Genomic DNA, 26,382 nt, shown 5'->3' on the forward strand with positions numbered 1-26,382 from the left:
AACAATCAGAGCCCCTCCCCCAGCACACATGCATGCCCACACAGCAAAGAAAAGAGGACCAGAGTCCGGATCCTTGGACACTGTCATACTTGGACTTCTCTGTGCTCTAGAGATGAAGTTCAGCAACCTCAGACTCCTCCAGCCCCTGCCGCCACATGCAGGGAGTGGGAAAAACTCACTCTCCCCTCCCCACCTCAGCAGTGAGCAGCAGTTTTCCCAAGGGGCCCAGGCCGGGCCATCTCTCTGAGTGTCCCACATAGGCAGGAGCACCACCACCTCTCCTGCATGTATCTGGAACAGGCAGAGAGAGAAGGGAATAAAACACCTTTGCTGTGGCAAAAAGCTCCTCAGACTCACATAAAACTAGGTGTGATTATTAAGTGGGGCTAGGGCCTGTCTGTTCCTTTGGCACAAGAAGAGAAAGTAAGTTCAACTGAGAATGGCAAAAATGCTTGGAGAAGGGGTGACAATCAACAAAAATTGGACACAGTCTCTCGGCCCGTGGTTGACAACCTTCATACCATGTTTCTCCAAGTGCCCAACACCCCTTGTTTTCAGTGAGTGGCAGAACGTTCTTCGACTTTCCAGATTTTAGGCCTTGGGCAAGTGGCTTAACATCTGAGAGTATCAGGGTTTTTGGCTCCAAATTGGAGTTGATGCTGCTGCACTGCTCATAATGAGTATCATAAGACATCTGATGAGCACTTACCTCATGCCAGGCCCTGCCTACTAAGTCCCATGTAGGCAGTGTCTCACTTGATCCCCAAGACTCTGTGAGGTGGGCATCATCATCTCCACTTCACAGATGGGGCTACTCACAGCTCTACCCAACTCGAGGACTTGAATAATGGATAAAACACATGCAGTATCTGGTATACAATGATGATTCAAAAAGAAAATGAGACTTTTATATATAAGAGAATGATATTTTAAAATAATCAAATGATAATGCTTTAAAATGCACATTTAAATAATGATACGTGTGCAGAAAAAAAAAGCTCCTAAAGTATAAACACCAAGTTATGCAAAAAAGTGACCTTTGAAGGGGATTTTTACTTTTTACCTGAGTTGTTTTTAACAAGGAAATATTACTTGTATAACTTAAAACACACTCAAAAGATCAGAAACATTAAAAAAATACATAGAAAAAATAACCTAGATGGAATATGCCGAAATATTAATGGCAATTGCCTGATCGGTTTTTTTCCTGCTTCTTTTAATTTCTACACATGCATTAGTTTTTACTAATTCTTAACACAAATAGATTCTCCTTAAATATACAGATACAGGCTTTTACCACCTTCACCTCCCAATTCTAGGCCCCTCCCCAGAGGTAATCGATGTTATCAATTTGGTGTATATTCTTTTGTGTATATGTATATATGTGTATATAATGTGTATATTCATATACACACATGTATTATATATATACATTATATATATATATTATCATTTTGTGCCTTTTTTAAACAAACGACATCAGTTTATGAGCCTCTCTGCAATTTTATCCATCAAGATGTCTCAAAGATTGTCCCATGTCAGTAAGTAATATGAATGTCCCCCATTGTTCTAGATTAAGTAGTAACCCAGAGTATAGATATACCAAACGTCATTTATATACTCTCTACTGACAGCATTTAGGTTGTTTACAGTGTTTTTCTACTATAAATAACACTGCAGTGAATTCCCTTATAAATGCCTCCTCCTGCAGGCATGAGAGGGTTTCTTTGGGACAAATTTTAAGAAGTGGAACTGCGGGGTCAATAGAAGACATACATTTGTTATTTCAATAGATAGCACATCAAATTGCTTGACCAAGTGACTGCACATGACTTTATACTCCCACTGGCAGCGTAGGCACACATCACTGCCAATACTTGTTATCAAACCCTTTACTTTTTGCCATCTTAATGAATGGAAATGATACTCTGTTGTTGTTTTAATTTCCTTGAATAAAAGGATGTGCATCTTTTCACATTTTTATAAGCCATATATGTTTCCTTTTATTTTTTTACAAATTTCTTCTTTACAAAATGTGTCCATTTTTCTGTTGCAGGTTCGTCCTTTTCTCATTGACTTGTAAGAGTTCTTCATATATTCTGGAAACTAATCCTCTGTCTACCTTGTAAGTCCAAGTAGTTTTTCCCAGTCTTTACTGGCCTTTCAACCCATTTATAATTTTTCTGGGGGGAGGGGGAATCTAGTTTCTCATATAGATACTTCAAACTCAGCAAATTATGGCACTTGCACATTTTGTGTTTTAAGAAGGCCATCTCTACCCCCAAGGTCATAAAATAATCCATTTTTTTTCTAATAAATTCATCATCTTGTTTTTCATGCTTATTTAATCTGTCTGAAATTTTAGTGAATGGTAGGAGGTAGGGTCCTTAATCATTTTTTTAATGCCTAGGCAGGGGATAAATATCCATCTTTCTTCACTGATTACAAATACTACCTTTATTATATACTAAGTTTCCATATACAGCAGTCAGTTTCTATTCATTGATTTTTTGGTCTACTTCTGTATCACAACCAAGATGTTTTAATTACTACAGCTTTAAAATATATTTTGACATCTGGTAGGCAATCCGCCCTCCTTTTCATTTTTCCAAACTGATCTTGGCTATTCTTATATATTTGCTTTTCCAAATGAACCTTAAAATCAGTTTGTCAAATCCCAATATAAATCCTGGGATTTTGATTGAGGTTGCACTGAAGTACAGATTAGGTATAAATCAACATCTTTACTACATCAAAGCTTCCATCTATGAACATGTAGTATCTCTCTATTTAGGTCTTTTATATCCTCTAGTTAACATTTTATAGCTTTTGTGCACATTTTAAGTTCATTATCAGGCATTCATAAAGTCTCTTATTAGTTCTTATAACTTGTCAGTTGATTCTCTTGCAATCATATTGTCTGCAAATGAATGTGTAGTCTCCTTTCCAATGTCTGTGGTCCTCACTACTTTTCTTTTCTTATTGCACTGGCTACAATAAGAGGCAGAACAATTCTGAATAGTACTGGTAATAGTGCCCTCCCTGTCCTATTCATCTAATAGGTTTGCTTAAGCACTTCTCCATTAGTAGGTTTTCTGTGGGTAACCCTCATCAGGTTAAGGGGATTCTGTTCTATTCTATTTCTATTCACGCATGGGGTTGCCCATCATCAGATGCTTTTTTTGGGCAACACTGAGATAGCACAATTTCTTTCTTCTGTATATATTTTGAGAATTATGTACATTGATAAGTTTTCTATGTTTTGAACCAATCTTTCACTCTTGGTTAAAAGCCCTTTTTAGTCGTAATGTATTTTAGTTTCTGATTTTTACATCTGTGTTTACAAGTGAAAAAAGCCTATATGTAACTTTCTAATAAGGAAAATAAATACACGCCAAAACAAAGATTAGACATATGTACATATTTTTGCATTATTTGTTAAAAAGAAAACATACAGGTAAAGGTATGCTTAATTTTTCTTAAAAAAGAAACAAAGTGTGTGTAAATTGAATGTTTGCAAAATAATCAAACGGAGTATGTTTTAACCTGTTCTTCTACTTACTAAATTCCTTATTTGGGTTGATGCTGTCACCATCGATCCAGTCATTCACTCCAGGAAGAATCATTGAAGTCTCCACTCCTCCTCCTACACCTTCCACACCAGCCATTCACCTAGTCCCAAAGATTCTACTTCATACCTCTCCTGGGAGGCCACAGGATGAAATGGGCAAGGTCAGAAATTTAAGAAAGACCTGGCTCCACTCCCAGTGCAAATTACTGCACTGCCTTGGGAAAGTTACCTTACCTCTCTGGGCCGCAATTTCCTCAGCCATAGATAAATATGATACTATCAAGACTAAAGAGTTGTGGTAAAAATTAAATAACACATGTAGGTACCTAACACAATGCCTGCCATCTAATGCATGACCAAATGTTAGCACTATGTCAACAAGGTCTCCTCTTCTCCATTCCCCTTTGTCAGGTCCTAGGTGAGTCCTTCCAATCTTCCTCTGGTCTATGACAACTGTCCTCTAGTCTTTCTGCCATCTGGATACTGCTGCCAAAGCTTACGTTCTAAAATACAAATCTAATCATGTAATTCATCTGTTTAAATCTTTCCACTGGCTCCCAACTACCTACTAGATAAAGTTTCCAACTCCTCAGCATAACTTATAAGGCCTAGCTCAACAGACCTTCTGCCTTTATCTTCCTTTACTCCAAGTGCTTTGTCTTTAAACAAAGCAACGCATCTTCTGGTTATGTCAACCAGACTTTCAAGCTTGATTTTTTAAGCAGAATAGGTTTTCTTAAATTAGCCTATACCACAATGAAACCAATTTGCCCTCCTAGCAGTTTTAAGGCTTCATGGAGTAATTCTAGAGCCAACTAACCTCTCTCAGAGTTCCGATTAGATGCATGCTGGCTGAAAGGCCCCCTTGAATTCACTACTCTTCGGGTGCTGGTAGTCCGTCATTAAAGTATTATGTTATTTTGAAAGAATGTATCATCCGTGACTTAGACTTGTTCTCAATGAACAATTTTCTTCCAGAAGTGCAATCATCCTGCTATCTTCTTTCTCCAAATAAATGAGTTTGATTCTATTATAGTTTGCCCCTGAAGTCAGGAAACACAGCTCAGAAAAACACATTTCAGCAATGTTATTTGTGTGGGCTTAATACAAAAAGAAAGAAAAGCCCTCCGACATCAGAAAACCTCCCTAAAATATACCCAGTTCTATTTCATGTGTGGTGGTGTGTAACATGGTAAGTGAAAAGATGGCATTCATGGTCATAAGAGACTCTTACAATCCCTGCTAGCCAAAGATAGTAACAGGGGTCTAACTAGAAACTACGGAGAAAACACAAAATAAACAGAATGACCTTAAGTCTTATAATCTTTTTAAAGAATCCAACATGCAAGTCACCAAAATGACCTCTAATTTCAGAAAAACAAATTATAACTAAAGAACCAACACTCCATGGTGATTTTTGAATAACTATTTCTTTCACTTAAAAAAATCAAATGTTTTCCCCATAAATAAATACATTATTTTACAACAAGAAAGAAAAACATGAGACCTGCAGAAGAGAGAATACACCACAGATTTTACCTCAAGTGGCAGAGCTTGGGATTCATTTTTTTAAGTTTATTTGTCAATTTAAAAAACTCACTAGTGGAATAAAGAGCTTAATACAAGTATGCAAAAAGGAAGCCCTGTGAAGTTCTCACCAGGATGAAAGGGGATTAGCTTTGTAGCTCTTATAGTCCTCTTCACAGAAGAATGCAATTTCAGTTTCATTGGCTGAAAAAAAAGAAAAATAGAAAATGGAAAGAAAATCTAATGTAAAACTAGATTTTTAAACAAGTATGGAAATCCATTTCTTTGATTCAGTGCTTTAGTTGCCTAAAGTTAGAAAGATGAGTTACTTGTTTGGTTTCACATTTCACAAAATCAACAAGAAGTATAAGTTGTAGTTTTAAGACTCTAGAATTCAACTGATTTAAAAGAAAAATAAGCAAAAACATTAAAAACAAGAATTAACACTTCAATCTGGTTTTCAGGAAATCATAAAATTGCTCATTTATAGTCCTCTTAACAGTCCTAGAAATAATAAGCCTTTATTTTTTTCAAATTTGCTACTCAGTTCCTGAAGAAGGAGGAAAACTCTTTTTTTTTTCCCCCTCTGAAATTAGCCTGTAGGTGTAATAATTTAATACTTAGAGGATCAGTAGAATATTTTACAGATCACTTTACATTCTCCCTCATGACCCATCAAAATATGTCTGAAGAAGTTAATTTTTTGCCTGCTTATGATTAATTCATGAGGCTTCAACAATATGCAAAGTGAAAGACACAAATTGGCTTCTACCGCAATACCTTCAAATACCTCTAATTATTCACAGGGGATATGGCACAGCTAAAGGACCCACAAAGGTTCAGAGCAGTCACAATTCTTTCAACCTAACAGGTCAAGGACTCTGTCTTCTAAAACAATAAGTCAGCAACATTATTAATTCAGACTGGAGACAAATCTGATGGAAAGCCTTCCAATTATTAAACATGCGATTCTTTAAGGCGTCACGCCAACAAGTTCCACATTTGTTTTTTAAATTAAACCAGAAGTTAATACAGTCTGCTTAGCTTTTACAGAAAGAGCAAAAGGGCCTTCAGAATCTTGACAAGAAAACAGACAAGATTATTTGTAAGGAATACTGATCACACAATTAACATATCCTCCTAAAACTGACAAGTAAAATTCTTCAAGCCAAATAAATAGGATAATAAGGAAGGATGCCAAGGATTAGCACGGGTCTCCTAGTTTACAGTTCTCATCTCATCATTAGAATTTATCACAGAAGAACGAAATTAAAGAACTTAGCATGACATTTCATTAAAAATGTTTTTTGCTAGTTTTAAGAATAGCAAATTTAATGTTTCTCAAACCTAAATTACCGTGTTCTTTACAGAAAATACAGAAATACTGAAAGAGGAAAATAAGATCACCCATAGTCTCAGATCCTCATTCCAGTCCTACTGTATCTTCAAGATTAGATGAAGATTAATCTTGATAAAAATCAGATTACAAGCTCTTGTCACAATAAGCCTGGATGTGCGTGGAGGGTGTAGGGGATGGGGAGACACAGAAGAAAGAAGCTGGGAATCAATGAGAGGGGCTGTAAACAAATGCGCCCTGGGCAAACAGTAAGTTAATGTACAGTGAAATTTTACAAGAAAATAGCATTTAAAAGAACGGCTAAGAGCTCTACACTTGGAATCAAGGGGCTTCAAAAAATTCAACATTCAAAGAGAAGATATTTTGAGATCTATCCTTCATATAAAAAGCTCCTGGGGTTTCCTTTTTTGAAGAGAAGCAAGCCCAAAGGTAGACTACATAATTTGCAAGTGATTCTAATATCCTCCTCCTAATGGAGAATGAGAAAAGCCCCCTGTTCTTAATAATCACAATGCAAGGTTTCATCCATGATGTGCTATTTACATACAGAACTTTACATCGTGCTTTGCCCACACAGCACTTTGCTCAATACACACTAACTGTAATTACAATTTTACTTACCGCAGTTGACATTTATCTCTGTACCCCTTCTGAGAAACTAATATATCGTATGGCTCTTCAGGAAACCAATAAGAGGTTTAGAATGAAGCAGATAAAAAGAAAGAACTGACAAAGCATTTTTGTTTTGACACATAGGTTCTCTTCTTTCTAATTAACTTACAGAGCAATCCATTATCTACATAATACATATAATACAGACTCAAAATGAGATCACCTAGGTAAAGATTCTATTTTCAGATGAATGAATTTTTTCAGGAAAACTAGATTGACAAACGGGTTAAACTCAAATGGTCCAGGCTGAAAAAATTTCTCACCCTTAACAAATTGGAGAATAACACACAAATTAAGAGTTAGTTGCTCTGAACATTCAAAAGAAAGACATAAAATGGATTTTAAACTTTGGTAATGTGGTCCTCAAACAGAAATAGAATATAATGTTTTTTTTAAATCTATAGAACTCTGTTGAAAATGTCTGAATGATTTCACGTATTTAGACTGCAAATTTACTTGCCAATTAAAATGAAAACAAATAACGATTTTCAAGACCTCTACATACCACCCTTTCCACCATTATCCCTTAAATTCCTGCTTCCCAAATTCTATTTAAAATGGCTCCAGAAGAACCCTCGGGAAGTCTACCACATGCCGGTCCCCTACGGCACCTGATTTTAAATTAAATGTGCCGCAGGCGCCAGTGCACTCAGGTGCACAGTGCTTTGGCGTGTGAATCTGAAATGAATGTGCATTCTCAAATCCAATAAATACACTCCAGCTCATCCCTTTGTCTTACTATCAAATGAAATCAAGTAAGAACTCTCCAAATACATTTGTGGTTCATTTTAATACTGACTTTCAGGTTTAATAAAATGAACGCAAGCTAGGACATCACATGTTGGATACGAAATAAATAATTAAGAATTTTATAAAGTTTCCATTATAAAATACACATATATACACCTTGAACAGGAAAATAATGACTTCAAATTTTTTAAATATAAGAAAAACCCATTTTAAATGTAAAATCTCCAGAAAAATTAAGTGCAATGTACTTAAACTCCTCAACGAACTTATTTCAATAAACTCGCCTGCCAGCAAGGATTTAGTGTATAGTTTCTAAGTCCCTAGGCTTGTACTAGTCAGTACCAAAGTCGTGCGCAGCACAGCAACCGTCGTCTGAGGAAAGAGACTGAGACGTGCATCCTGACTGCAGTACAGATAATTAATGATCAGGGCAGACTATCATCGGGCGGGCTGTAATGTGAAAATAACTGCAGATTATTGGCAAAAACAAAAACAGAAACAAAAAAACCATGAAGGGCCAGGTGTGATTTCTGCAGCAATTTGAGACCAAAAGGACAAAGTTTCACCCTCTCCCCTGGTCCAGGACTATACCCCATCCTTGCAAGTTTCACAAAATCCTAATCTACAAATCATTCAAAACCATGCTCTCTGCTGAGTTATATTTTTAACTTTTCACCAAAGGAGGTCAACAATCCAACAGATAGTTCCAAACTACTGTGTCTTTTATTTCGTAGCTGCTTGAGCATCTGTTTTCAAGCTGGCAGAGAAGATTTCAAACTAGTTTGAAGAAAACAAATAGTAAAATGAATCTGACCTTTGATAGACTGGACACTGTGATTTCCACAATGGCGAGGGGAGGGCAATAAGGGAAGAAACATGTCTGGGAGGTTCCTTCTGACCCCCTTGCTCTGGGATCTCAAATTCCCTGGTCCCACCACCTACTTAATCGAGTACCAGACCATCGCTGTTATGATGTTAACGTGAACAGCCAGTTTAACGCACTGTCAAAGGAGAAAAGCACGTATGCCCCAAGATATTACTACCCAAAAGAGAATGGGAAAGGGACCCAAACCTTCAGGAAACACAAATCAAATATGATCCTGATAAAGAAGTGGGAGCCAAGGAATCCTATCATATGAGCTGCTTATCCAAGATCACCCAGAGGTGCTAGGCACAAAGGCTGGGTTCTGGTTGCGGGCAGACAACAGGAGTGACACACAAGATGAAGACAAGCCACAAGGGAGTTTGGGAATTATTACAAGATCTGGCTTGATGCGAACTCTTCCCACAGATGAGCACTTATGGTTTGGCCGCCTGTATCTTGTTTTAAAATATTTCCAATAAAACGTAACTGACTTTAGAAGAGTTACCCTACCCCAGTTTCTTTCCTAAACCAGAGAAGATTCAAAAGATAGCAGCAGTAGAATGTAGCAAAATGAAAGAGATAAAATATAACCCCAAAAATATTTAACACGCAAATTTATTACTTAGGGGAATTAGTCCATAAAACCACAATTGTTAACAACAAGATGAAAATCTTTAAATTATAAATAACAATTCTAGGTAAGGCCTTCTTCTTCCTTCCACAAAGCAAATCTTTTTATTTATGTATTTTAGAACTAAATCCACAACCAAAAACTTCCCCTGACATCAAGTGTAAGCAGAATATACAATTGGGATCTGCAATGTAGATAAAAGGCCAGAGAATTTCTCAGTGAGAAAAGAAATCTTCAAACCACTTTGTTCCCCTAATTTCCCCCCTCACAGTCTTTCTTTTCCTTTCATGGTTTTTACAGAAAAGTCCTAATGATACATTTGTTTCACTGGCATTATTCCCATGGCAATTGGCTATGCTAGCAGAGTGACAGCTCTACAGCAAGATCAAGTGGTAAAAAGGGAGAGAGTGATGACTTAGAATTTTTCTCTTAAACATCTTAAAACCCTAACCAGGCACGCCACCGAGGGAGGGAAAATTCCCTAGAAAAATCACACACTTCAAGTATCACTTTTACAATCTACTTGCACTTAGAACTTTTTGCACTGCTCTAGGCAACAAAGGGGAACATGCAGGAGAGGGGATCACTCCCCACAGGGACCAAAGTCACCCTCAGGCAGGGCTGTAGGCTTGCCACGGCAGGAGAGCAGTTTGAAGTACCACCCTGAAACCAGTGGAGAACCCACAAAAAGGATCTGATGCTGATCTAAGATCTATGGCCTTAAAACAAGAATGACAAAAAGAGGGATTTGATTTACACCTTTATAGGTGGTTCGTTACTTAAGTCTGAAATTAATAACAATTAAACCAACAACTTGATGTTTTAACAAATTCAAAACATTTGCCAATTGCTTTCTCCAAAATGGCTTCCAAATAAACTAAGTATTTTTGAGGGCCTTTACATGCATTGCTCTGGATGCTTTCATATACATTCTTTTACTCAACCCATGACAACCATCTGAAATAGGTTTAATTGTTTCCGTTTTGTTTTACAGAAATCAAAGTAGAAGTTCAGAGAGGCTAAATGGCTTCCAGGTCACAAAGCAAGCAAAATGTGGAGTCTTCATTCAAACCAATTTTCTCCAAATTTAGGAGTTTATTCCTTAAAATTGGGTCCTTACTTTACAAGTAATACATGTAAATAGTAGAAAAAAGTTTAAATTATCAATACAAGAACAATTAGATAATGTGGAGAATAAAGGGAAGAAGATTAATTACTGGCAATGCCACCACCCAGAGAAACCATTTCTATAATTTTAGCATATGATCTTTTCTCCATATACATATACAGACATGTAAACACATACATTTTAAAATAATAATGGTATCACACAATATAGTCTATTTCCATTCAGTAAATAAAGCTCTACATCAATGAATCCCAAACAGAGAAGGTAAGAGATAACACCTCAGAAGGCATATCACAACCTGGGGGGGAGTCACAGAGTTGAGGAAGCACTTCTGTTGGCTTGGTAATAGATATGACAGAAAGTTAAGTTTGAGAAAGTCTTATTGGTCAAACTGACCTACAGAAAGTTAGAGGTAATACAGCTTCCGAACAATAGTACGAGAGAACATTCATTTCCTAACACTCCCTCAGATACTACCACCGTTCTTCACGTCTGCTAGTCTTATAATCACTGCTTGTTGAAGGTCACCCAGACAGTAAGTGGCAGAGTCAAGCTGTGAACCCAAGCACTCTGACTCTAGCCTCTAATTCTTAACCACTAGAGTAGAAAACTACATAAAATAGTATCTATTTTCATGTGCATTTCTCTCATTTCTAATAAGGCTGAACTATTTTTTATGTTAGCTATTTCTTCTCTCAGTAGAATTTATTTCTCCTTTTTATATTAATTATAAGACCTCTTTATAAAGTCAGGCTAATAACTTTTTCTTTGTCATATATGCTGCAAATATTTTTTCACAGTTTTTGCTTCTCATTTAACTCTATGTGGTCAAATCTAGCATTTCTCCCGGCTTTATGGCTTCTGGCTTCAAAGGCATGCCCTTTATAAGGGCATGCCCTTCTCCCCAGCATTATGAAACTACTGACCTACATTTAAGAAAATTTTTTTTACATTATCACATTTAACCTATAGAGAATTTATTTTGGAATGAAGACTAAGAATTTAAATTTGATTTTCCCAAATGTTTTCGCAATGGGCCCAACATTTTCTGGCTAATTCATTCTTTTCCCCACTTATCTGAGATGTCAGAATTTTGTTATATTGTGAAATTTCTTTTAGTTGGTTTTGGGATTTTCCAGTCTTTTCCATGGAGCTATCTGTCAATTCCTATATCAATACCAGTCTATTATACTAATTATAGCTTTATGCTTAACAACAAGCAGTTGCTAAGTGCCACCTGCTATAATAATATAATAGCAATTGAAGAAATAAATGCCAAATTGAAAATTGTTTTTCCAAATAATAAGTTTTTCCAATCAATCTTATGTATTCACAATAAGGAAAGACACTGAATCTAGCCAACAGTGTAGACTTAAACACAGTAAACAAGTCTGAGGTTATACAACATGGTATTTAAAATCATATTTAAATTGGAAGATATGCCAGGAACCCACTTTAGCCACGTGTGTCATTTAAAAATGAATTCCTGACAGATGTGACTAAAATAACTCAATAAAACACCTGTCAAAAAAATTTAAGGCTTCCTAACATGGACTTCGTGACCCTTAGAGTGCTCCTTAACCAGTGCCTATAAAAAAGTTAGAAAGTAAGTATGATTTGTGCTGTTTCATTAGAGTCACGGACCACAAAGGCATGTCCGAGGCATAATGCCTTCAACTGCTCACATCTCTCTCACAAACTTCGTCCACCTGCCACATCATCTGTAAGTGTACACGTAAGTAGAATTATAGTGACCTCTAATGGTCATAAAACATGTCACACAGCACTTCTTTAAACTAAAACTACATGCATATTCCAAATGGAAAGGCTAAATCAGGCAATTTTTCAACTGTACACACTAGGCTCCTATTTGAAATTCCATGACTTGGTCGGCCCAGAGTGATCTGGGTGACTATCAGAAACTACGCTGCATGTTATACAAACAACATCTCACTTCATTATTCCACATGAGTTCTACCAGGCCCTATTCTCTTAAACTGTCTGTTCAAATGATGCTGATATGAGTAAGTAGGTTATTAAGTGAGTAATAACCTGTCAATCACTTAAAGTCGCCCTCCGCAGAATTCTGAGCATACCTTCTGGAAAGAACTATTTGCATTCTGAATGTTTGGAGAGCAGATATCTACTTCCCTGAGTCAAATGATCTGAATGTACTTCATTCTCGTCCTCCTCCTCTGAATAATTATAAGGTAGTGTAAAGAGCACCAAGGGTACCATTTACATTGCATTAAGTTATCCAAATACAATCAGCCAGGTATCACCATACAGGCCAGGAAAGCCAGCGCCCCCCCAACTCTACATGGCACACACACTCTTTCTCACCGATTCCAGCTGCTTTCAGGGTGCTGTCTTCTTTTAACAGGAGTCTGTCATCATCTTCCAAACTCAACACAAGTTCATTTGTCTAGAAGGAAAGAAAATCTGCATTTTACCAGTACTTATATGTGTTTCATACTTGGTAAGATTCCTCAAAGACAACTGAATTGTTACTCTGGGTCACAGCAATAATTTACATTCTGCTCCCATCATTGTAGGGAGAGAAGTGAACAGATACACAGTGAGTACCTACTACATGCACACACTACATAAAGCACTGAGCTTTGGAGCTGGAGCTGGGTTCAAGTTCAGGTTCCACCAACATCCAGCTGCGTGGTCTCAACAACCACCTCTTAGAGGTCTCAACAAACAAACCTCTCTTAGAGGTGCTCTTATGTGCTCATCTGTTAAAAAAACAAAAAAAGTAGGGGGAGGGATGCATCTTCTCACTACCCTGTGGAGAGGATGAAAAGAGATGAAGCATACAAAACCCTCAGGACAGTGTCAGCCACACAGGGAGTACTGTTGGCTGTCACTGTTCTGTTATCATCATCATCATCACATCCTCACAATAATCCAGGAGGAATCAGAGAGGTTAAGATATAGGCCCAGAGTATGTGGCTAGTCAGCCAGGGGGCTGAGGTTCCAGCTTTGGCCAGTCTTTTTTTTTTTTTTTTTTTTGAATTTTATTTTATTTATTTTTTTATACAGCAGGCTCTTATTAGTCATCCATTTTATACACATCAGTGTATACATGTCAATCCCAATCTCCCAATTCATCACACCACCACCGCCCCCCGCGGCTTTCCCTGCTTGATGTCCATACGTTTGTTCTCTACATCTGTGTCTCAATTTCTGCCCTGCAAACCGGTTCACCTGTACCATTTTTCTAGGTTCCACATATATGCGTTAATATGCGATATTTGTTTTTCTCTTTCTGACTTACTTCACTCTGTATGACAGTCTCTAGATCCATCCACGTCTCTACAAATGACTCAATTTCATTCCTTTTTATGGCTGAGTAATATTCCATTGTATATATGTACCACAACTTCTTTATCCATTCGTCTGTTGATGGGCATTTAGGTTGTTTCCATGACCTGGCTATTGTAAATAGTGCTGCAATGAATATTGGGGTACACGTGTCTTTTTGAATTATGGTTTTCTCAGGGTATATGCCCAGTAGTGGGATTGCTGGGTCATATGGTAGCTCTATTTTTCGTTTTTTAAGGAACCTCCATACTGTTCTCCATAGTGGCTGTATCAATTTACATTCCTACCAACAGTGCAAGAGGGTTCCCTTTTCTCCACATCCTCTCCAGCATTTGTTGTTTGTAGTTGCCATTCTAACTGGTGTGTGAGGTGATACCTCATCGTAGTTTTGATTTGCATTTCTCTAATAATTAATGATGTTGAGCAGCGTTTCATGTGCTTCTTGGCCATCTGTATGTCCTCTTTGGAGAAATGTCTACTTAGGTCTTCTGCCCATTATTTGATTGGGTTGTTTGTTTTTTTAATATTGAGCTGCATGAGCTGTTTATATATTTTGGAGATTAATCCTTTGTCTGATGATTCGTTTGCAAATATTTTCTCCCATTCTGAGGGTTGTCTTTTCGCCTTGTTTATGGTTTCCTTTGCTGTGCAAAAGCTTTGAAGTTTCATTAGGTCCCATTTGTTTATTTTTGTTTTTATTTCCATTACTCTAGGAGGTGGATCAAAAAAGATCTTGCTGTGATTTATGTCAAAGAGTGTTCTTCCTATGTTTTCCTCTAAGAGTTTTATAGTGTCTGGTCTTACATTTAGGTCCTTAATCCATTCTGAGTTTATTTTTGTGTATGGTGTTAGGGAGTGTTCTAATTTCATTCTTTTACATGTAATTGTCCAGGTTTCCCAGCACCACTTATTGAAGAGGCTGTCTTTTCTCCATTGTATATCCTTGCCTCCTTTGTCATAGATTAGTTGACCATAGGTGCATGGGTTTATCTCTGGGCTTTCCATCCTGTTCCATTGATCTATATTTCTGTTTTTGCAAAAACAAAAACAGTCTGACTTCTGAGAGAAGCAAATTTGCCTCTGCTGAAAGTCCACATATCTAAACACCTTGCTAACAAACACTTGGTCCCATGTCATATTAACTAACATTTCTCTGTGTGATTTGGGGTGGGAGTAGATGAGATTGCTCTCCAATGCTATTCACAAATTCAGTCAAACATCATAAATACAGGAGGATTGATATCTGCCCCTAAACAGCGCCTAGTAGTGAGCACTAGTTGGGCACACAGTACCACCTGTCAACCAGAACGCAGCCGTTTAGCGACGGATTCTCTTTCTAGAATATGGCTGAGAGGGAGGCTCAACAATAAGGCCTCTCAGCAGCCAAAAGAGCTGACCCAGAAGCCATGCTCCAAAGCTTCACTCACTAGAGAGCACAGGGGCTTAAACTCCAAAGCACACAGATTAAAAGGGGGAAAAAAAAACTTCACTAAAGAAATCATTAATTAATTAACTAATTAATTAATTTAATATTTATTTATTTGGCTGCACCAGGTCTTAGTTGCAGCACACAGGACACTCCATGCTGCATGCAGGATCTTCGTTGCAGGCTGCGGGGTCTTTAGTTGCAGCATGCGGGATCTAGTTCCCTGACCAGGGATCAAACCCGGGCCCCCTGCATTGGGAGCGCAGAGTCTTAGCCACTGGACCACCAGGGAAGGCCTAAAAAAATCATTTTAGAATAGGTAATACATACTCACAGTACAAAATTCTCCAAGTACATATGGAGAGAGTGAGAAGTAGTCTCCTCCCAACCCCATCCAACTAGTTCTTCTCCAGAGAATTTGTACTAATTCTTATGTATCCTTCCAGAGACTGTCCCTGTACGTGTACATGCAGGTGGAGAGGTGCATGTAAACTTTTTCACACAAATAATGGCATATTATACGCTGTGTTCTAACACCTTACTTTTTTCTCTTAAAATATCTTAAAGTCATTCAAAATCAGTGTAAGAGCTGCCTCATAATTTATCAAGATTGCAGCATATTCCAATGAAAGTATTAACTCTCCCTCTCTGTCCCTACTGATGGACATTCAGGTTGTTTCCTATCTCTTCGTACCATACACAATCCTGCAACAAATATCCTTGTACATATATTATTTTGCATAAGTTTTATCTGTAAGATAAATTCCTATAACTATTGAGTCAGAAAGTAAGGGCAATTTTTATTTTGACAGATATCGCCAAATTACTCTCCAAAGAAGCAGTACCCATTTATACCAATGCTACCCATCACTGAGAGTCCCTGTTTCCCACACCCTCACCAACACAGTGTATTACCAAAATCTTTTGATCTCTGCCAATCCAGCAGATATAAATTAAGTATAGTCTTAATTTGTATTTATTTTAAGTAAAGATTTGAATATTTTCTATTTTTTAATAAACTTGTAGGATAATTTTTTCAATGGAATTGTAAAATTAGGCCTTTTCTGTAATATAAGTTAGAAAATTTTCTCTCAGTTTTTCAGTTGTTCATTTTTCTTATAGTGTTTTTTTTTAAAAGAAGGTGCTGAATGTCTGTTGAATAAATTAATGAATAAAGTAAAATGTATCAATCTTTTATTTTCCTATCATATTTGGACCTTCAGTCTAAGATTACTTTTAAGATTCCATGTTTGCTTCAAATATTTTAATTTCATCTTTTAAACTTTTAATCATAGAGAATTTCAAACATACAATGTATACAGAATAGTACAATGAACCCTCCTGTACCCATCACACGGCCTGAACAAATTATCCACTCATGTTAATCTATTTCATTTCTACCCTCACCTATGGGTTTCATCTTAGATTTATGTCATTAACCCAATGAGTATTTATTTTGGCATAAGAAAAGGATATGGATTCAATTTAACTGTTTTCTAGATGTCTACCTAGCTGTTCCAATAACATTTACTGAATCCTCCATATTTTCTCCATAAATTTGAAATGCAATATTTAATATATATTAAATTCCTATATATAATTAGGTCTATTTTTGGGCTTCTAATTCTGTGCCATTGAACTAACAGTTCATGTGACAGTACCACACCGTTTTAACTAGTATAGTTTTATAATATGTCTTAACATGTGCCAGGGTTAGTCACTTTCATTTCTCTTCTTTTTTCTGACTATTCTTCATTATTTATTTTTTGCATGTTAGTTTTATAATCAGTGTCTTTAGCTCATATATATATACACACACACACACATATACACACACACATATATACAAATACATATATACACACAACTGTAGAATTTTATTTGGGTGGCATTAAATTTGTAAATTAACTATGAGAGAACTGACATCTTCATGCTGTTGCATCTTCCCATCCAAATATCCTAATACTTGCACTTAAGTCTCATCTTGTATCCCTCTTTACATGCTTTACTTTTTTGTTAAATTGAGGTAGAATTTCACATAAAAAAATGCATAGATCTTAAGAGGAGTTCAGCTCAATGAGTATGGACAACTGAATACCCTCACTGGCATTTTAAAGTCTTCTTCTTAAAGATCTTGTATATTTCTTACAAAGTTTATTCAAGAGTGTGACTTCTTCCTTTCATAAACTTTGAACAAGGATAGCTATCTGGTTTCCAAACTCACAAAATAAAAGATAGAAATTATGGTTCTTCTTTCAAATCTTTTTGATAGGAATTATGACTTTATAAGTAGCCTACTGATTATAATCAAAATACACACACAGACACACAAATACATTTTCTTGATAAAAAATAAATCATATTATGGTAATTATTTGTAACTATTGATTCATTCAATAAACACGGAGCTCATCATCCAAACAGGAGGCTCTGGTGGGAAGGTATCCAGTCACCTTTTTATTGTGATGGCAAGAAATTTCTGTGTATACCTGGTAATTGTAATTAAGAAAGTCTTTGGACCTAGAAAATTCGGGAAATGGGGAAAATGCCTTTCGTGAACAAGTTCATTAAGATACAGGAGTTATTTGGAAGTCTCTCCCTTTGGCTAAGGGAGGAGATTAAAATTACAGATGGGTTGGAAAACTGACAGTCTGGGCCAGTGATGCTTATAGTCCCTGCAAATGAGGAGTAGAATGCACATGAAAAATGACAAAAATGTCTGGTAGTTGGAAAAGGCACAAATGAGGACATGTGGGTAAAATTTTTAAGTCTTAAAACCATATCTGTGAAAATATATTGGCTCCTTCCTTACAAAAGTTAAAGAGGAAATTTGAAGAACCATCTCTGGGGTATATAGGCTGTACTTAACTAGAATCATTATGGTTTAGATGAAAGTTTATAAAGCCAGATTCCTGAAACATTCTAAGTGACTTAATTTGTTCTGGGACTCTTTCTTTAAGTAAATACATTGTTCAACTAAAAAATAGGCCCTAATTTTTCAACTCTAACATGCCAAGATGGAACATATGTTTTAAATATAAGGAACAATTCTAAGATATTTCCAACTATAGAAGGAAAACTTCCTGATTTTTTAAAAATGTAATAATACTGATTATTTGAATATTATGAACTAGGTCTTCATTAAGGATAAGGGAATAATTTAGTTATTATCCCTTTTAGGAAACATGAGCTTAATGATGTAAAAATGCAACACTGAATGGAGAATGACAACCTTTTCAAAGAGCATACTGTTTCATTGTGACTTCATTTTATATATTCCCCTTCTACAATCAGACCAAGCTTCCTACTCTCCACGTTTTAGGGACAAGGTTGTAAAGGGTCCCGCCTTGGAGAAGAGAAAGTGGATGGAGAATGTGGACAGATACAACTCTAGCATCGATACAAAGTACAGATTCTACACCACAGTCCCAGACACACACAAGCACTAAATTTTAAAGTGTTTGACAATGGATACTGTCAAATTTGTATATATAATCCTTGGTATAAAAAAATAAAGTTACTGGAAAGACCCAGCTTGATTTTACCCAGGGAAACTGATTTCAGATTTCTGACCTCCAGAACTATAAGAGAATAAATGTGTGTTGTTTTAAGCCATCAGAAAAAAAATGTTTTTGAGTTACTAATTCACAGTCAACAGACATACCCTCAGGCCATCTTCTTTATGATCTTTTGTTATACGTTTATTTAAAAGCTGATTGAGTTTATGGAGGGCATCTATGACTAGAGAAGAGAATGAAATTAAATGAATTCATAAAATATTTCCTTCAAAAATTGTTATGGAAACACTCCTACGAATGAGGCATTGTGCTAGGTATTGGAGATATGAAGAATAAGATACAGTCCCTTGTCCTTGAGTAGTCTGTATAATAGAGAAGGTTACTTTAATGAGAAGTCTACACAAGGTCACTGAGATTCAAGAAAAAAAAATCACTCTGGTCTCTCTGTATGAGAAGCAAACATAAAAACATCGCTCTAAAAAAGTAAGAAAACAGAAATGAAAATATACTATAAACAAATAACTAATCAGTCCTCTTTGGGGAAGGCTACGTCCTCTGTGGAACTAATAGGTCTGTTCCCAAGAGCCACAGTCCGGAGCCTTCTCTTACACACCGAAACAGTCAAATCAGAAAAAAAACACAGTATTTTCATCTACTTTTGGCTCTTTTCTTCTGGTACAGAATTAAGAAAATCAAAGAAATTGGACTGACAGATAATACTTGACTTCCTTTATATGTAACCTGAATTTATTTTACCAAGTTTTATGCTTATTTTATGTTACACATTTGCTTGATATATAACGTTGTTTTTTTTTTAATTAACACCTTTTTTTTAAAGGATCTACTAACAGGAATATGACTTAGAGGTTTTTTTTTTTTTCCTTTAATGGAAAAGTAAGGCTATAGAAAGGGTAGCTACAAAATTAAAAATTCTATTATAATGGAAAATATCTGAGAAATACATGTGTTCATTCATTTATTCACTAAGTCAACAAAAATTGATTACTTGCTATGTGTGTGCCAGATACTGTACATATGAAACATACCTTTGATTTATGTGCTTGATGAACAATCTTTAGTTTATCTGAAAGAAAAAAAAAAACAAGTTGTCTTTTTACTAAAACTATTCTAAAACTTCATTTCAAACTATTAAACTGAGATGGGGAGAAGGTGGCAGCTATGAAACTGAGAAATCTGAGTCTTTGCCTTATGATCAGGTTCACTTAAACCTCTAGTACATAGTAAAATAAAAATTACACTTGCATATTATTAAAATTAAAGCTCACTGTATAAAGATATTTAAAGCCCTGGCCTTTGACACACACAACTGTGTTTGTACAATAACCTGAAGTCAACTCAGCACAGTTTCCCTTAGAAGACAGGTGAATGACATTATTCTACCCTGTTTGTTAGAGTCATTAAATGCTAAGATTAACAAATAAGGTTTAAAAAAAACAGTCTGTCTTAAATTAAGACAGACTTTGTTAATGTCTACTACTACTACTATTACTAATCTATTAATCTCTCAGAATAGATTCAGTGACAGGAGGTCAAATCATACCAACAAGTTGTTACCATTCTCAGAATTCAAACACCATCAAGGATCACTGGTAATCTGACCAAGGCTGCTAATACCCAAAGACTACTACTGTCTTCTGGTTTTGAAATAATACACAGGCTCACACCATCTAATCTGCTTTACTCAATTTAGAAAGTTTCCAATTCTTCACTCATTTTTATCTAACCATTTAATTAATGTATTATGATTACATGTGTTATTATGTCTGAATAAACTCTTAACCTTAAACTAAAATTCATTTCTATCAATCATGCTGTTGGATTCAACAAGGAAGTCCAGTGAAATGAAATGAAACAAGATAAAAAAGGAACAAGATAAAACCCCAGAAAAACAACTAAATGGAGATAGGCAACCTTCCAGAAAAAGAATTCAGAATAATGATAGTGAAGATGATCCAGGACCTCAGAAAAAGAATGAAGGCAAAGATCGAGAAGATGCAAGAAATGTTTAACAAAGACCTAGAAGAATTAAAGAACAAACAAACAGAGATGAACAATACGATAACTGAAATGAAAACTACACTAGAAGGAATCAATAGAATAACTGAGGCAGAAGAACGGATAAGTGACCTGGAAGACAGAATGGTGGAATTCACTGCTGCGGAACAGACTAAAGAAAAAAGAATGAAAAGAAATGAAGACAGCCTAAGAGACCTCTGGGACAACATTAAATGCAACAACATTCGCATTATAGGGGTCCCAGAAGGAGAAGAGAGAGAGAGAAAGGACTAGAGAAAATATTTCAAGAAATTATAATTGAAAACTTCCCTAACATGGGGAAGGAAATAGCCACCCAAGTCCAGGAAGTGCAGAGAGTCCCATACAGGATAAATCCAAGGAGAAACACGCCAAGACACACAGTAATCAAACTGGCAAAAATTAAAGACAAAGAAAATTTATTGAAAGCAGCAAGGGAACATGAAATTTCTAAAAATCATATTTGTATTTGTATGGAAATATGTATGGAAATATGTTAATATAAATGTTTCAGACATTAAAAAAAAAAAAAAAAAAAAGAAAGCAGCAAGGGAAAAACGACAAATAACATACAAGGGAACTCCCATAAGGTTAACAGCTGATTTCTCAGCAGAAACTCTACAAGCCAGAAGGGAGTGGCATGATATACTTAAAGTGATGAAAAGGAAGAACCTACAACCAAGATTACTCTACCCAGCAAGGATCTCATTCAGATTCGATGGAGAAATCAAAAGCTTTAAACACAAGCAAAAGCTAAGAGAAATCAGCACCACCAAACCAGCTCTACAACAAATGCTAAAGGAACTTCTCTAAGTGGGAAACACAAGAGAAGAAAAGAACCTATACAAAAACAAACCCAAAACAATTAAGAAAATGGTCATAGGAACATACATATCGATAATTACCTTAAACGTGAATGGATTAAATGCTCCAACCAAAAGACACAGGCTTACTGAATGTATACAAAAACAAGACCCATATATATGCTGTCTACAAGAGACCCACTTTAGACTTAGGGACACATACAGACTGAAAGTGAGGGGATGGAAAAAGATATTCCATGCAAATGGAAATCTAAAGAAAGCTGGAGTAGCAATACTCATATCAGATAAAATAGACTTTAAAATAAAGAATGTTACAAGAGACAAGGAAGGACACTACATAATGATCAAGGAATCAATCCAAGAAGAAGACATAACAATTATAAATATATATACACCCAGCATAGGAGCACCTCAATACATAAGGCAACTGCTAACAGCTATAAAAGAGGAAATTGACAGTAACACAATAATAGTGGGGGACTTTAACACCTCACTTACACCAATGGACAGATAATCCAAAATGAAAATAAATAAGGTAACAGAAGCTTTAAATGACACAATAGACCAGATAGATTTAATTGATATTTATAGGACATTCCATCCAAAAACAGCAGGTTACACTTTCTTCTCAAGTGCGCACGGGACATTCTCCAGGATAGATCACATCTTGGGTCACAAATCAAGCCTCAGTAAATTGAAGAAAACTGAAATCATATCAAGCATCTTTTCTGACCACAACGCTATGAGATTAGACATCAATTACAGGGAAAAAAAGGTAAAAAACACAAACAACATGGAGGCTAAATGATACGTTACTAAATAACCAAGAGATCACTGAAGAAATCAAAGAGGAAATCAAAAACTACCTAGAGACAAATGACAATGAAAACACGATAATCCAAAACCTATGGGATGCAGCAAAAGCAGTTCTAAGAGGGAAGTTTATAGCTATACAAGCCTACCTCAAGAAACAAGAAAAATCTCAAGTAAACAATCTAACCTTACACCTAAAGGAATTAGAGAAAGAAGAACAAACAAAACCCAAAGTTAGCAGAAGGAAAGAAATTATAAAGATCAGAGCAGAAATAAATGAAAAAGAAACAAAGAAAATAGCAAAGATCAATAAAACTAAAAGCTGGTTCTTTGAGAAGATAAACAAAATTGATAAACCATTAGCCAGACTCATCAAGAAATAGAGGGATAGGACTCAAATCAATAAAATTACAAATGAAAAAGGAGAAGTTACAACAGACACCGCAGAAATACAAAGCACCCGAAGAGACTACTACAAGCAACTCTATGCCAATAAAATGGACAACCTGGAAGAAATGGACAAATTCTTAGAAAGGTATAACCTTCCAAGACTGAACCAGGAAGAAATAGAAAATATGAACAGACCAATCACAAGTAATGAAATTGAAACTGTGATTAAAAATCTTCCAACAAAGAAAAGTCCAGGACCAGATGGCTTCACAGGTGAATTCTATCAAACATTTAGAGAAGAGCTAACACCCACCTTTCTCAAACACTTCCAAAAACTTGCAGAGGAAGGAACACTCCCAAACTCATTCTCTGAGGCCACCATCACCCTGATACCAAAACCAGACAAAGATACTACAAAAAAAGAAAATCACAGACGAATATCACTGATGAATATAGATGCAAAAATCCTCAAAAAAATACTAGCAAACAGAACCCAACAACACATTAAAAGGATCATACACCATGATCAAGTGGGATTAATCCCAGGGATGTAAGGATTCTTCAATATATGCAAATCAATCAATGTGATACATCATATTAACAAATTGAAGAATAAAAACCATATGATCATCTCAATAGATGCAGAAAAAGCTTTTGACAAAATTCAACACCCATTTATGATAAAAACTCCCCAGAAAGTGGGCATAGAGGGAACCTACCTCAACGTAATAAAGGTCATATATGACAAACCCACAGCAAACATCATTCTCAATGGTGAAAAATTGAAACCACTTCCTCTAAGATCAGGAACAAGACAAGGATGTCCACCCTCACCACTATTATTCAACATAGTTTTGGAAGTCCTAGCTACGGCAATCAGAGAAGAAAAAGAAATAAAAGAAATACAAATTGGAAAAGAAGAAGTAAAACTGTCACTGTTTGCAGATGACATGATACTATACACAGAGAATCGTAAAGATGCCACCAGAAAACTACTAGAGCTAATCAATGAATTTGGTAAAGTTGCAGGATACAAAATTAATGCACAGAAATCTCTTGCATTCCTATACATTAATGATGAAAAATCTGAAAGAGAAATTAAGGAAACACTCCCATTTACAAATGCCGCAAAAAGAATAAAATACCTAGGAATAAACCTACCTAGGGAGACAAAAGACCTGTATGCAGAAAACTATAAGACACTGATGAAAGAAATTAAAGATGATACCAACAAATGGAGAGATATACCATGTTCTTGGATTGGAAGAATCAATATTGTGAAAATGACTATACTACCCAAAGCAATCTACAGATTCAATGCAATCCCTATCAAATGATCACTGGCATTTTTCACAGAACTAGAACAAAAACTCTTAAAATTTATATGGACACACAAAAGACCCTGAATAGCCAAAGCAGTCTTGAGGGAAAAAAATGGAGCGGGAGGAATCAGACCCCCTGACTTCAGGCTATACTACAAAGCTACAGTAATCAGGACAATATGGTACTGGCACAAAAACAGAAACATAGATCAATGGAACAAAATAGAAAGCCCAGAGGTAAACCCACACACCTATGGTCAACTAATCTATGACAAAGGAGGCAAGGATATACAATGGAGAAAAGACAGTCTCTTCAATAAGTGGTGCTGCGAAAACTGGACAGCTACATGTAAAAGAATGAAATCAGAACAATCCCTAACACCATACACAAAAATAAACTCAAAATGGATTCGAGACCTAAATGTAAGACCAGACTCTATAAAACTCTTAGAGGAAAACATAGGAAGAACACTCTTGACATAAATCACAGCAAGATCTTTTTTGATCCACCTCCTAGAGTAATGGAAATAAAAACAAAAATAAACAAATGGGACCTAATGAAACTTCAAAGCTTTTGCACAGCAAAGGAAACCATAAACAAGGCGAAAAGACAACCCTCAGAATGGGAGAAAATATTTGCAAACGAATCATCAGACAAAGGATTAATCTCCAAAATATATAAACAGCTCATGCAGCTCAATATTAAAAAAACAAACAACCCAATCCAAAAATGGGCAGAAGACCTAAATAGACATTTCTCCAAAGAAGACATACAGATGGCAAAAAGGTACATGAAAAGCTGCTCAACATCACTAATTATTAGAGAAATGCAAATTGAAACTACAATGAGGTATCACCTCACACCAGTTAGAATGGGCATCATCAGAAAATCTACAAACAACAAATGCTGGAGAGGGTGTGGAGAAAAGGGAACCCTCTTGCACTGTTGGTGGGAATGTAAATTGATACAGCCACTGTGGAGAACAGTATGGAGGTTCCTTAAAAAACTAAAAATAGAATTACCATATGATCCAGCAATCCCACTACTGGGCATATACCCAGAGAAAACCATAATTCAAAAAGACACATGCACCCCAATGTTCATTGCAGCACTATTTACAATAGCCAGGTCATGGAAGCAACCTAAATGCCCGTCGACAGACGAATGGATAAAGAAGATGTGGTACATATATACAATGGAATATTACTCAGCCATAAAAAGGAACGAAATTGGGTCCTTTGTTGAGACGTGGATGGACCTAGAGACTGTCATACAGAGTGAAGTAAGTCAGAAAGAGAAAAACAAATATCGTATATTAACGCATGTATGTGGAACCTAGAAAAATGGTACAGATGAACCAGTTTGCAGGGCAGAAGTTGAGACACAGATGTAGAGAAGAAACGTATGGACACCAAGGGTGGAAAGCCGTGGGGGGGTGGGGATGGTGGTGTGATGAATTGGGAGATTGGGATTGACATGTATACACTGATGTGTATAAAATGGATGACTAATAAGAACCTGCTGTATAAAAAAATAAATAAAATTAAATTAAAAAATTAAAAAACAAAAAAACAACTAATACTAAACTTTCTTTGGGTTATTTGTTTGGAAATATGTTAATATAAATGTTTCAGACATTACATGAAATTCCTAAAAATCCTATATGTTCTGGTATAATGTTATAAGTCATAATTCTAGTTATTATTTTAAAATGTGCATCTCAGAAATAACTAAATTTCCTTGTCAATTGCATTATTATGAACTTTCATCAAGTCTTTAACTGTGGTCATTTTTAAGTTTTTTGTCATATACAGACAGTTCTGGGTGTACTCTGATGCTTTTGCAAAAATGTTCCTATAAAAGGGTTTCATCTTCAAGGAATTCATGGAAAAGACTCTGACAAGCACAGGTTTCTGGTAACTGACTATACTGCTGAACTGAATGAATAAGCATTTTCAGAACTCTAATGGAAAACTGATGAATTCATAAAAGTGCTAACAAAAGATCAACATGAAAAAAAAAATTAATTACATGGGACTGAGTGAACTGATGAGGATGAGTATAATTTTTGTGACTTTCTGTTTGAATTAAAAAAAAAAAATCGGGCTTCCCTGGTGGCGCAGTGGTTGAGAGTCTGCCTGCCAATGCAGGGGACACGGGTTCGAGCCCTGGTCTGGGAAGATCCCACATGCCGCAGAGCG

At 36.0% G+C, this 26,382-nt stretch overlaps 2 protein-coding genes across 6 annotated transcripts in view; one reads left to right on the plus strand and one right to left on the minus strand.

The window, feature by feature from the left end:
* Positions 1-26,382, plus strand: part of STEAP3 (STEAP3 metalloreductase) — a 136,183-nt gene that overhangs the window by 80,815 nt on the left and 28,986 nt on the right. Inside the window, exons 6-7 of one of the 3 annotated variants that reach the window (XM_059927644.1) lie at positions 2,057-2,125; positions 10,368-11,763. The exons of 1 other annotated variant lie outside the window; for it this stretch is intronic. In XM_059927644.1, coding sequence (XP_059783627.1) covers positions 2,057-2,083 — 27 coding nt within the window. In that variant the 3' untranslated portion in view covers positions 2,084-2,125; positions 10,368-11,763. Of the gene's footprint in view, positions 1-2,056; positions 2,126-10,367; positions 11,764-26,382 lie in introns of those variants that run through there. One more of the 3 variants, XM_059927645.1, reaches the window with a different exon arrangement.
* Positions 5,126-26,382, minus strand: part of C7H2orf76 (chromosome 7 C2orf76 homolog) — an 88,972-nt gene continuing 67,715 nt past the window's right edge. For all 3 annotated transcript variants that reach the window (XM_059927647.1, XM_059927649.1, XM_059927648.1), the window contains 3 exons: positions 19,823-19,860; positions 12,846-12,927; positions 5,126-5,302 (listed from right to left, as the gene is read on the minus strand). In XM_059927647.1, coding sequence (XP_059783630.1) covers positions 5,226-5,302; positions 12,846-12,927; positions 19,823-19,860 — 197 coding nt within the window. In that variant the 3' untranslated portion in view covers positions 5,126-5,225. The remainder of the gene's footprint in view (positions 5,303-12,845; positions 12,928-19,822; positions 19,861-26,382) is intronic.

The sequence above is a fragment of the Balaenoptera ricei genome, chromosome 7 (assembly GCF_028023285.1).
Source record: "Balaenoptera ricei isolate mBalRic1 chromosome 7, mBalRic1.hap2, whole genome shotgun sequence".
NCBI classification, from domain to species: domain Eukaryota; kingdom Metazoa; phylum Chordata; class Mammalia; order Artiodactyla; family Balaenopteridae; genus Balaenoptera; species Balaenoptera ricei.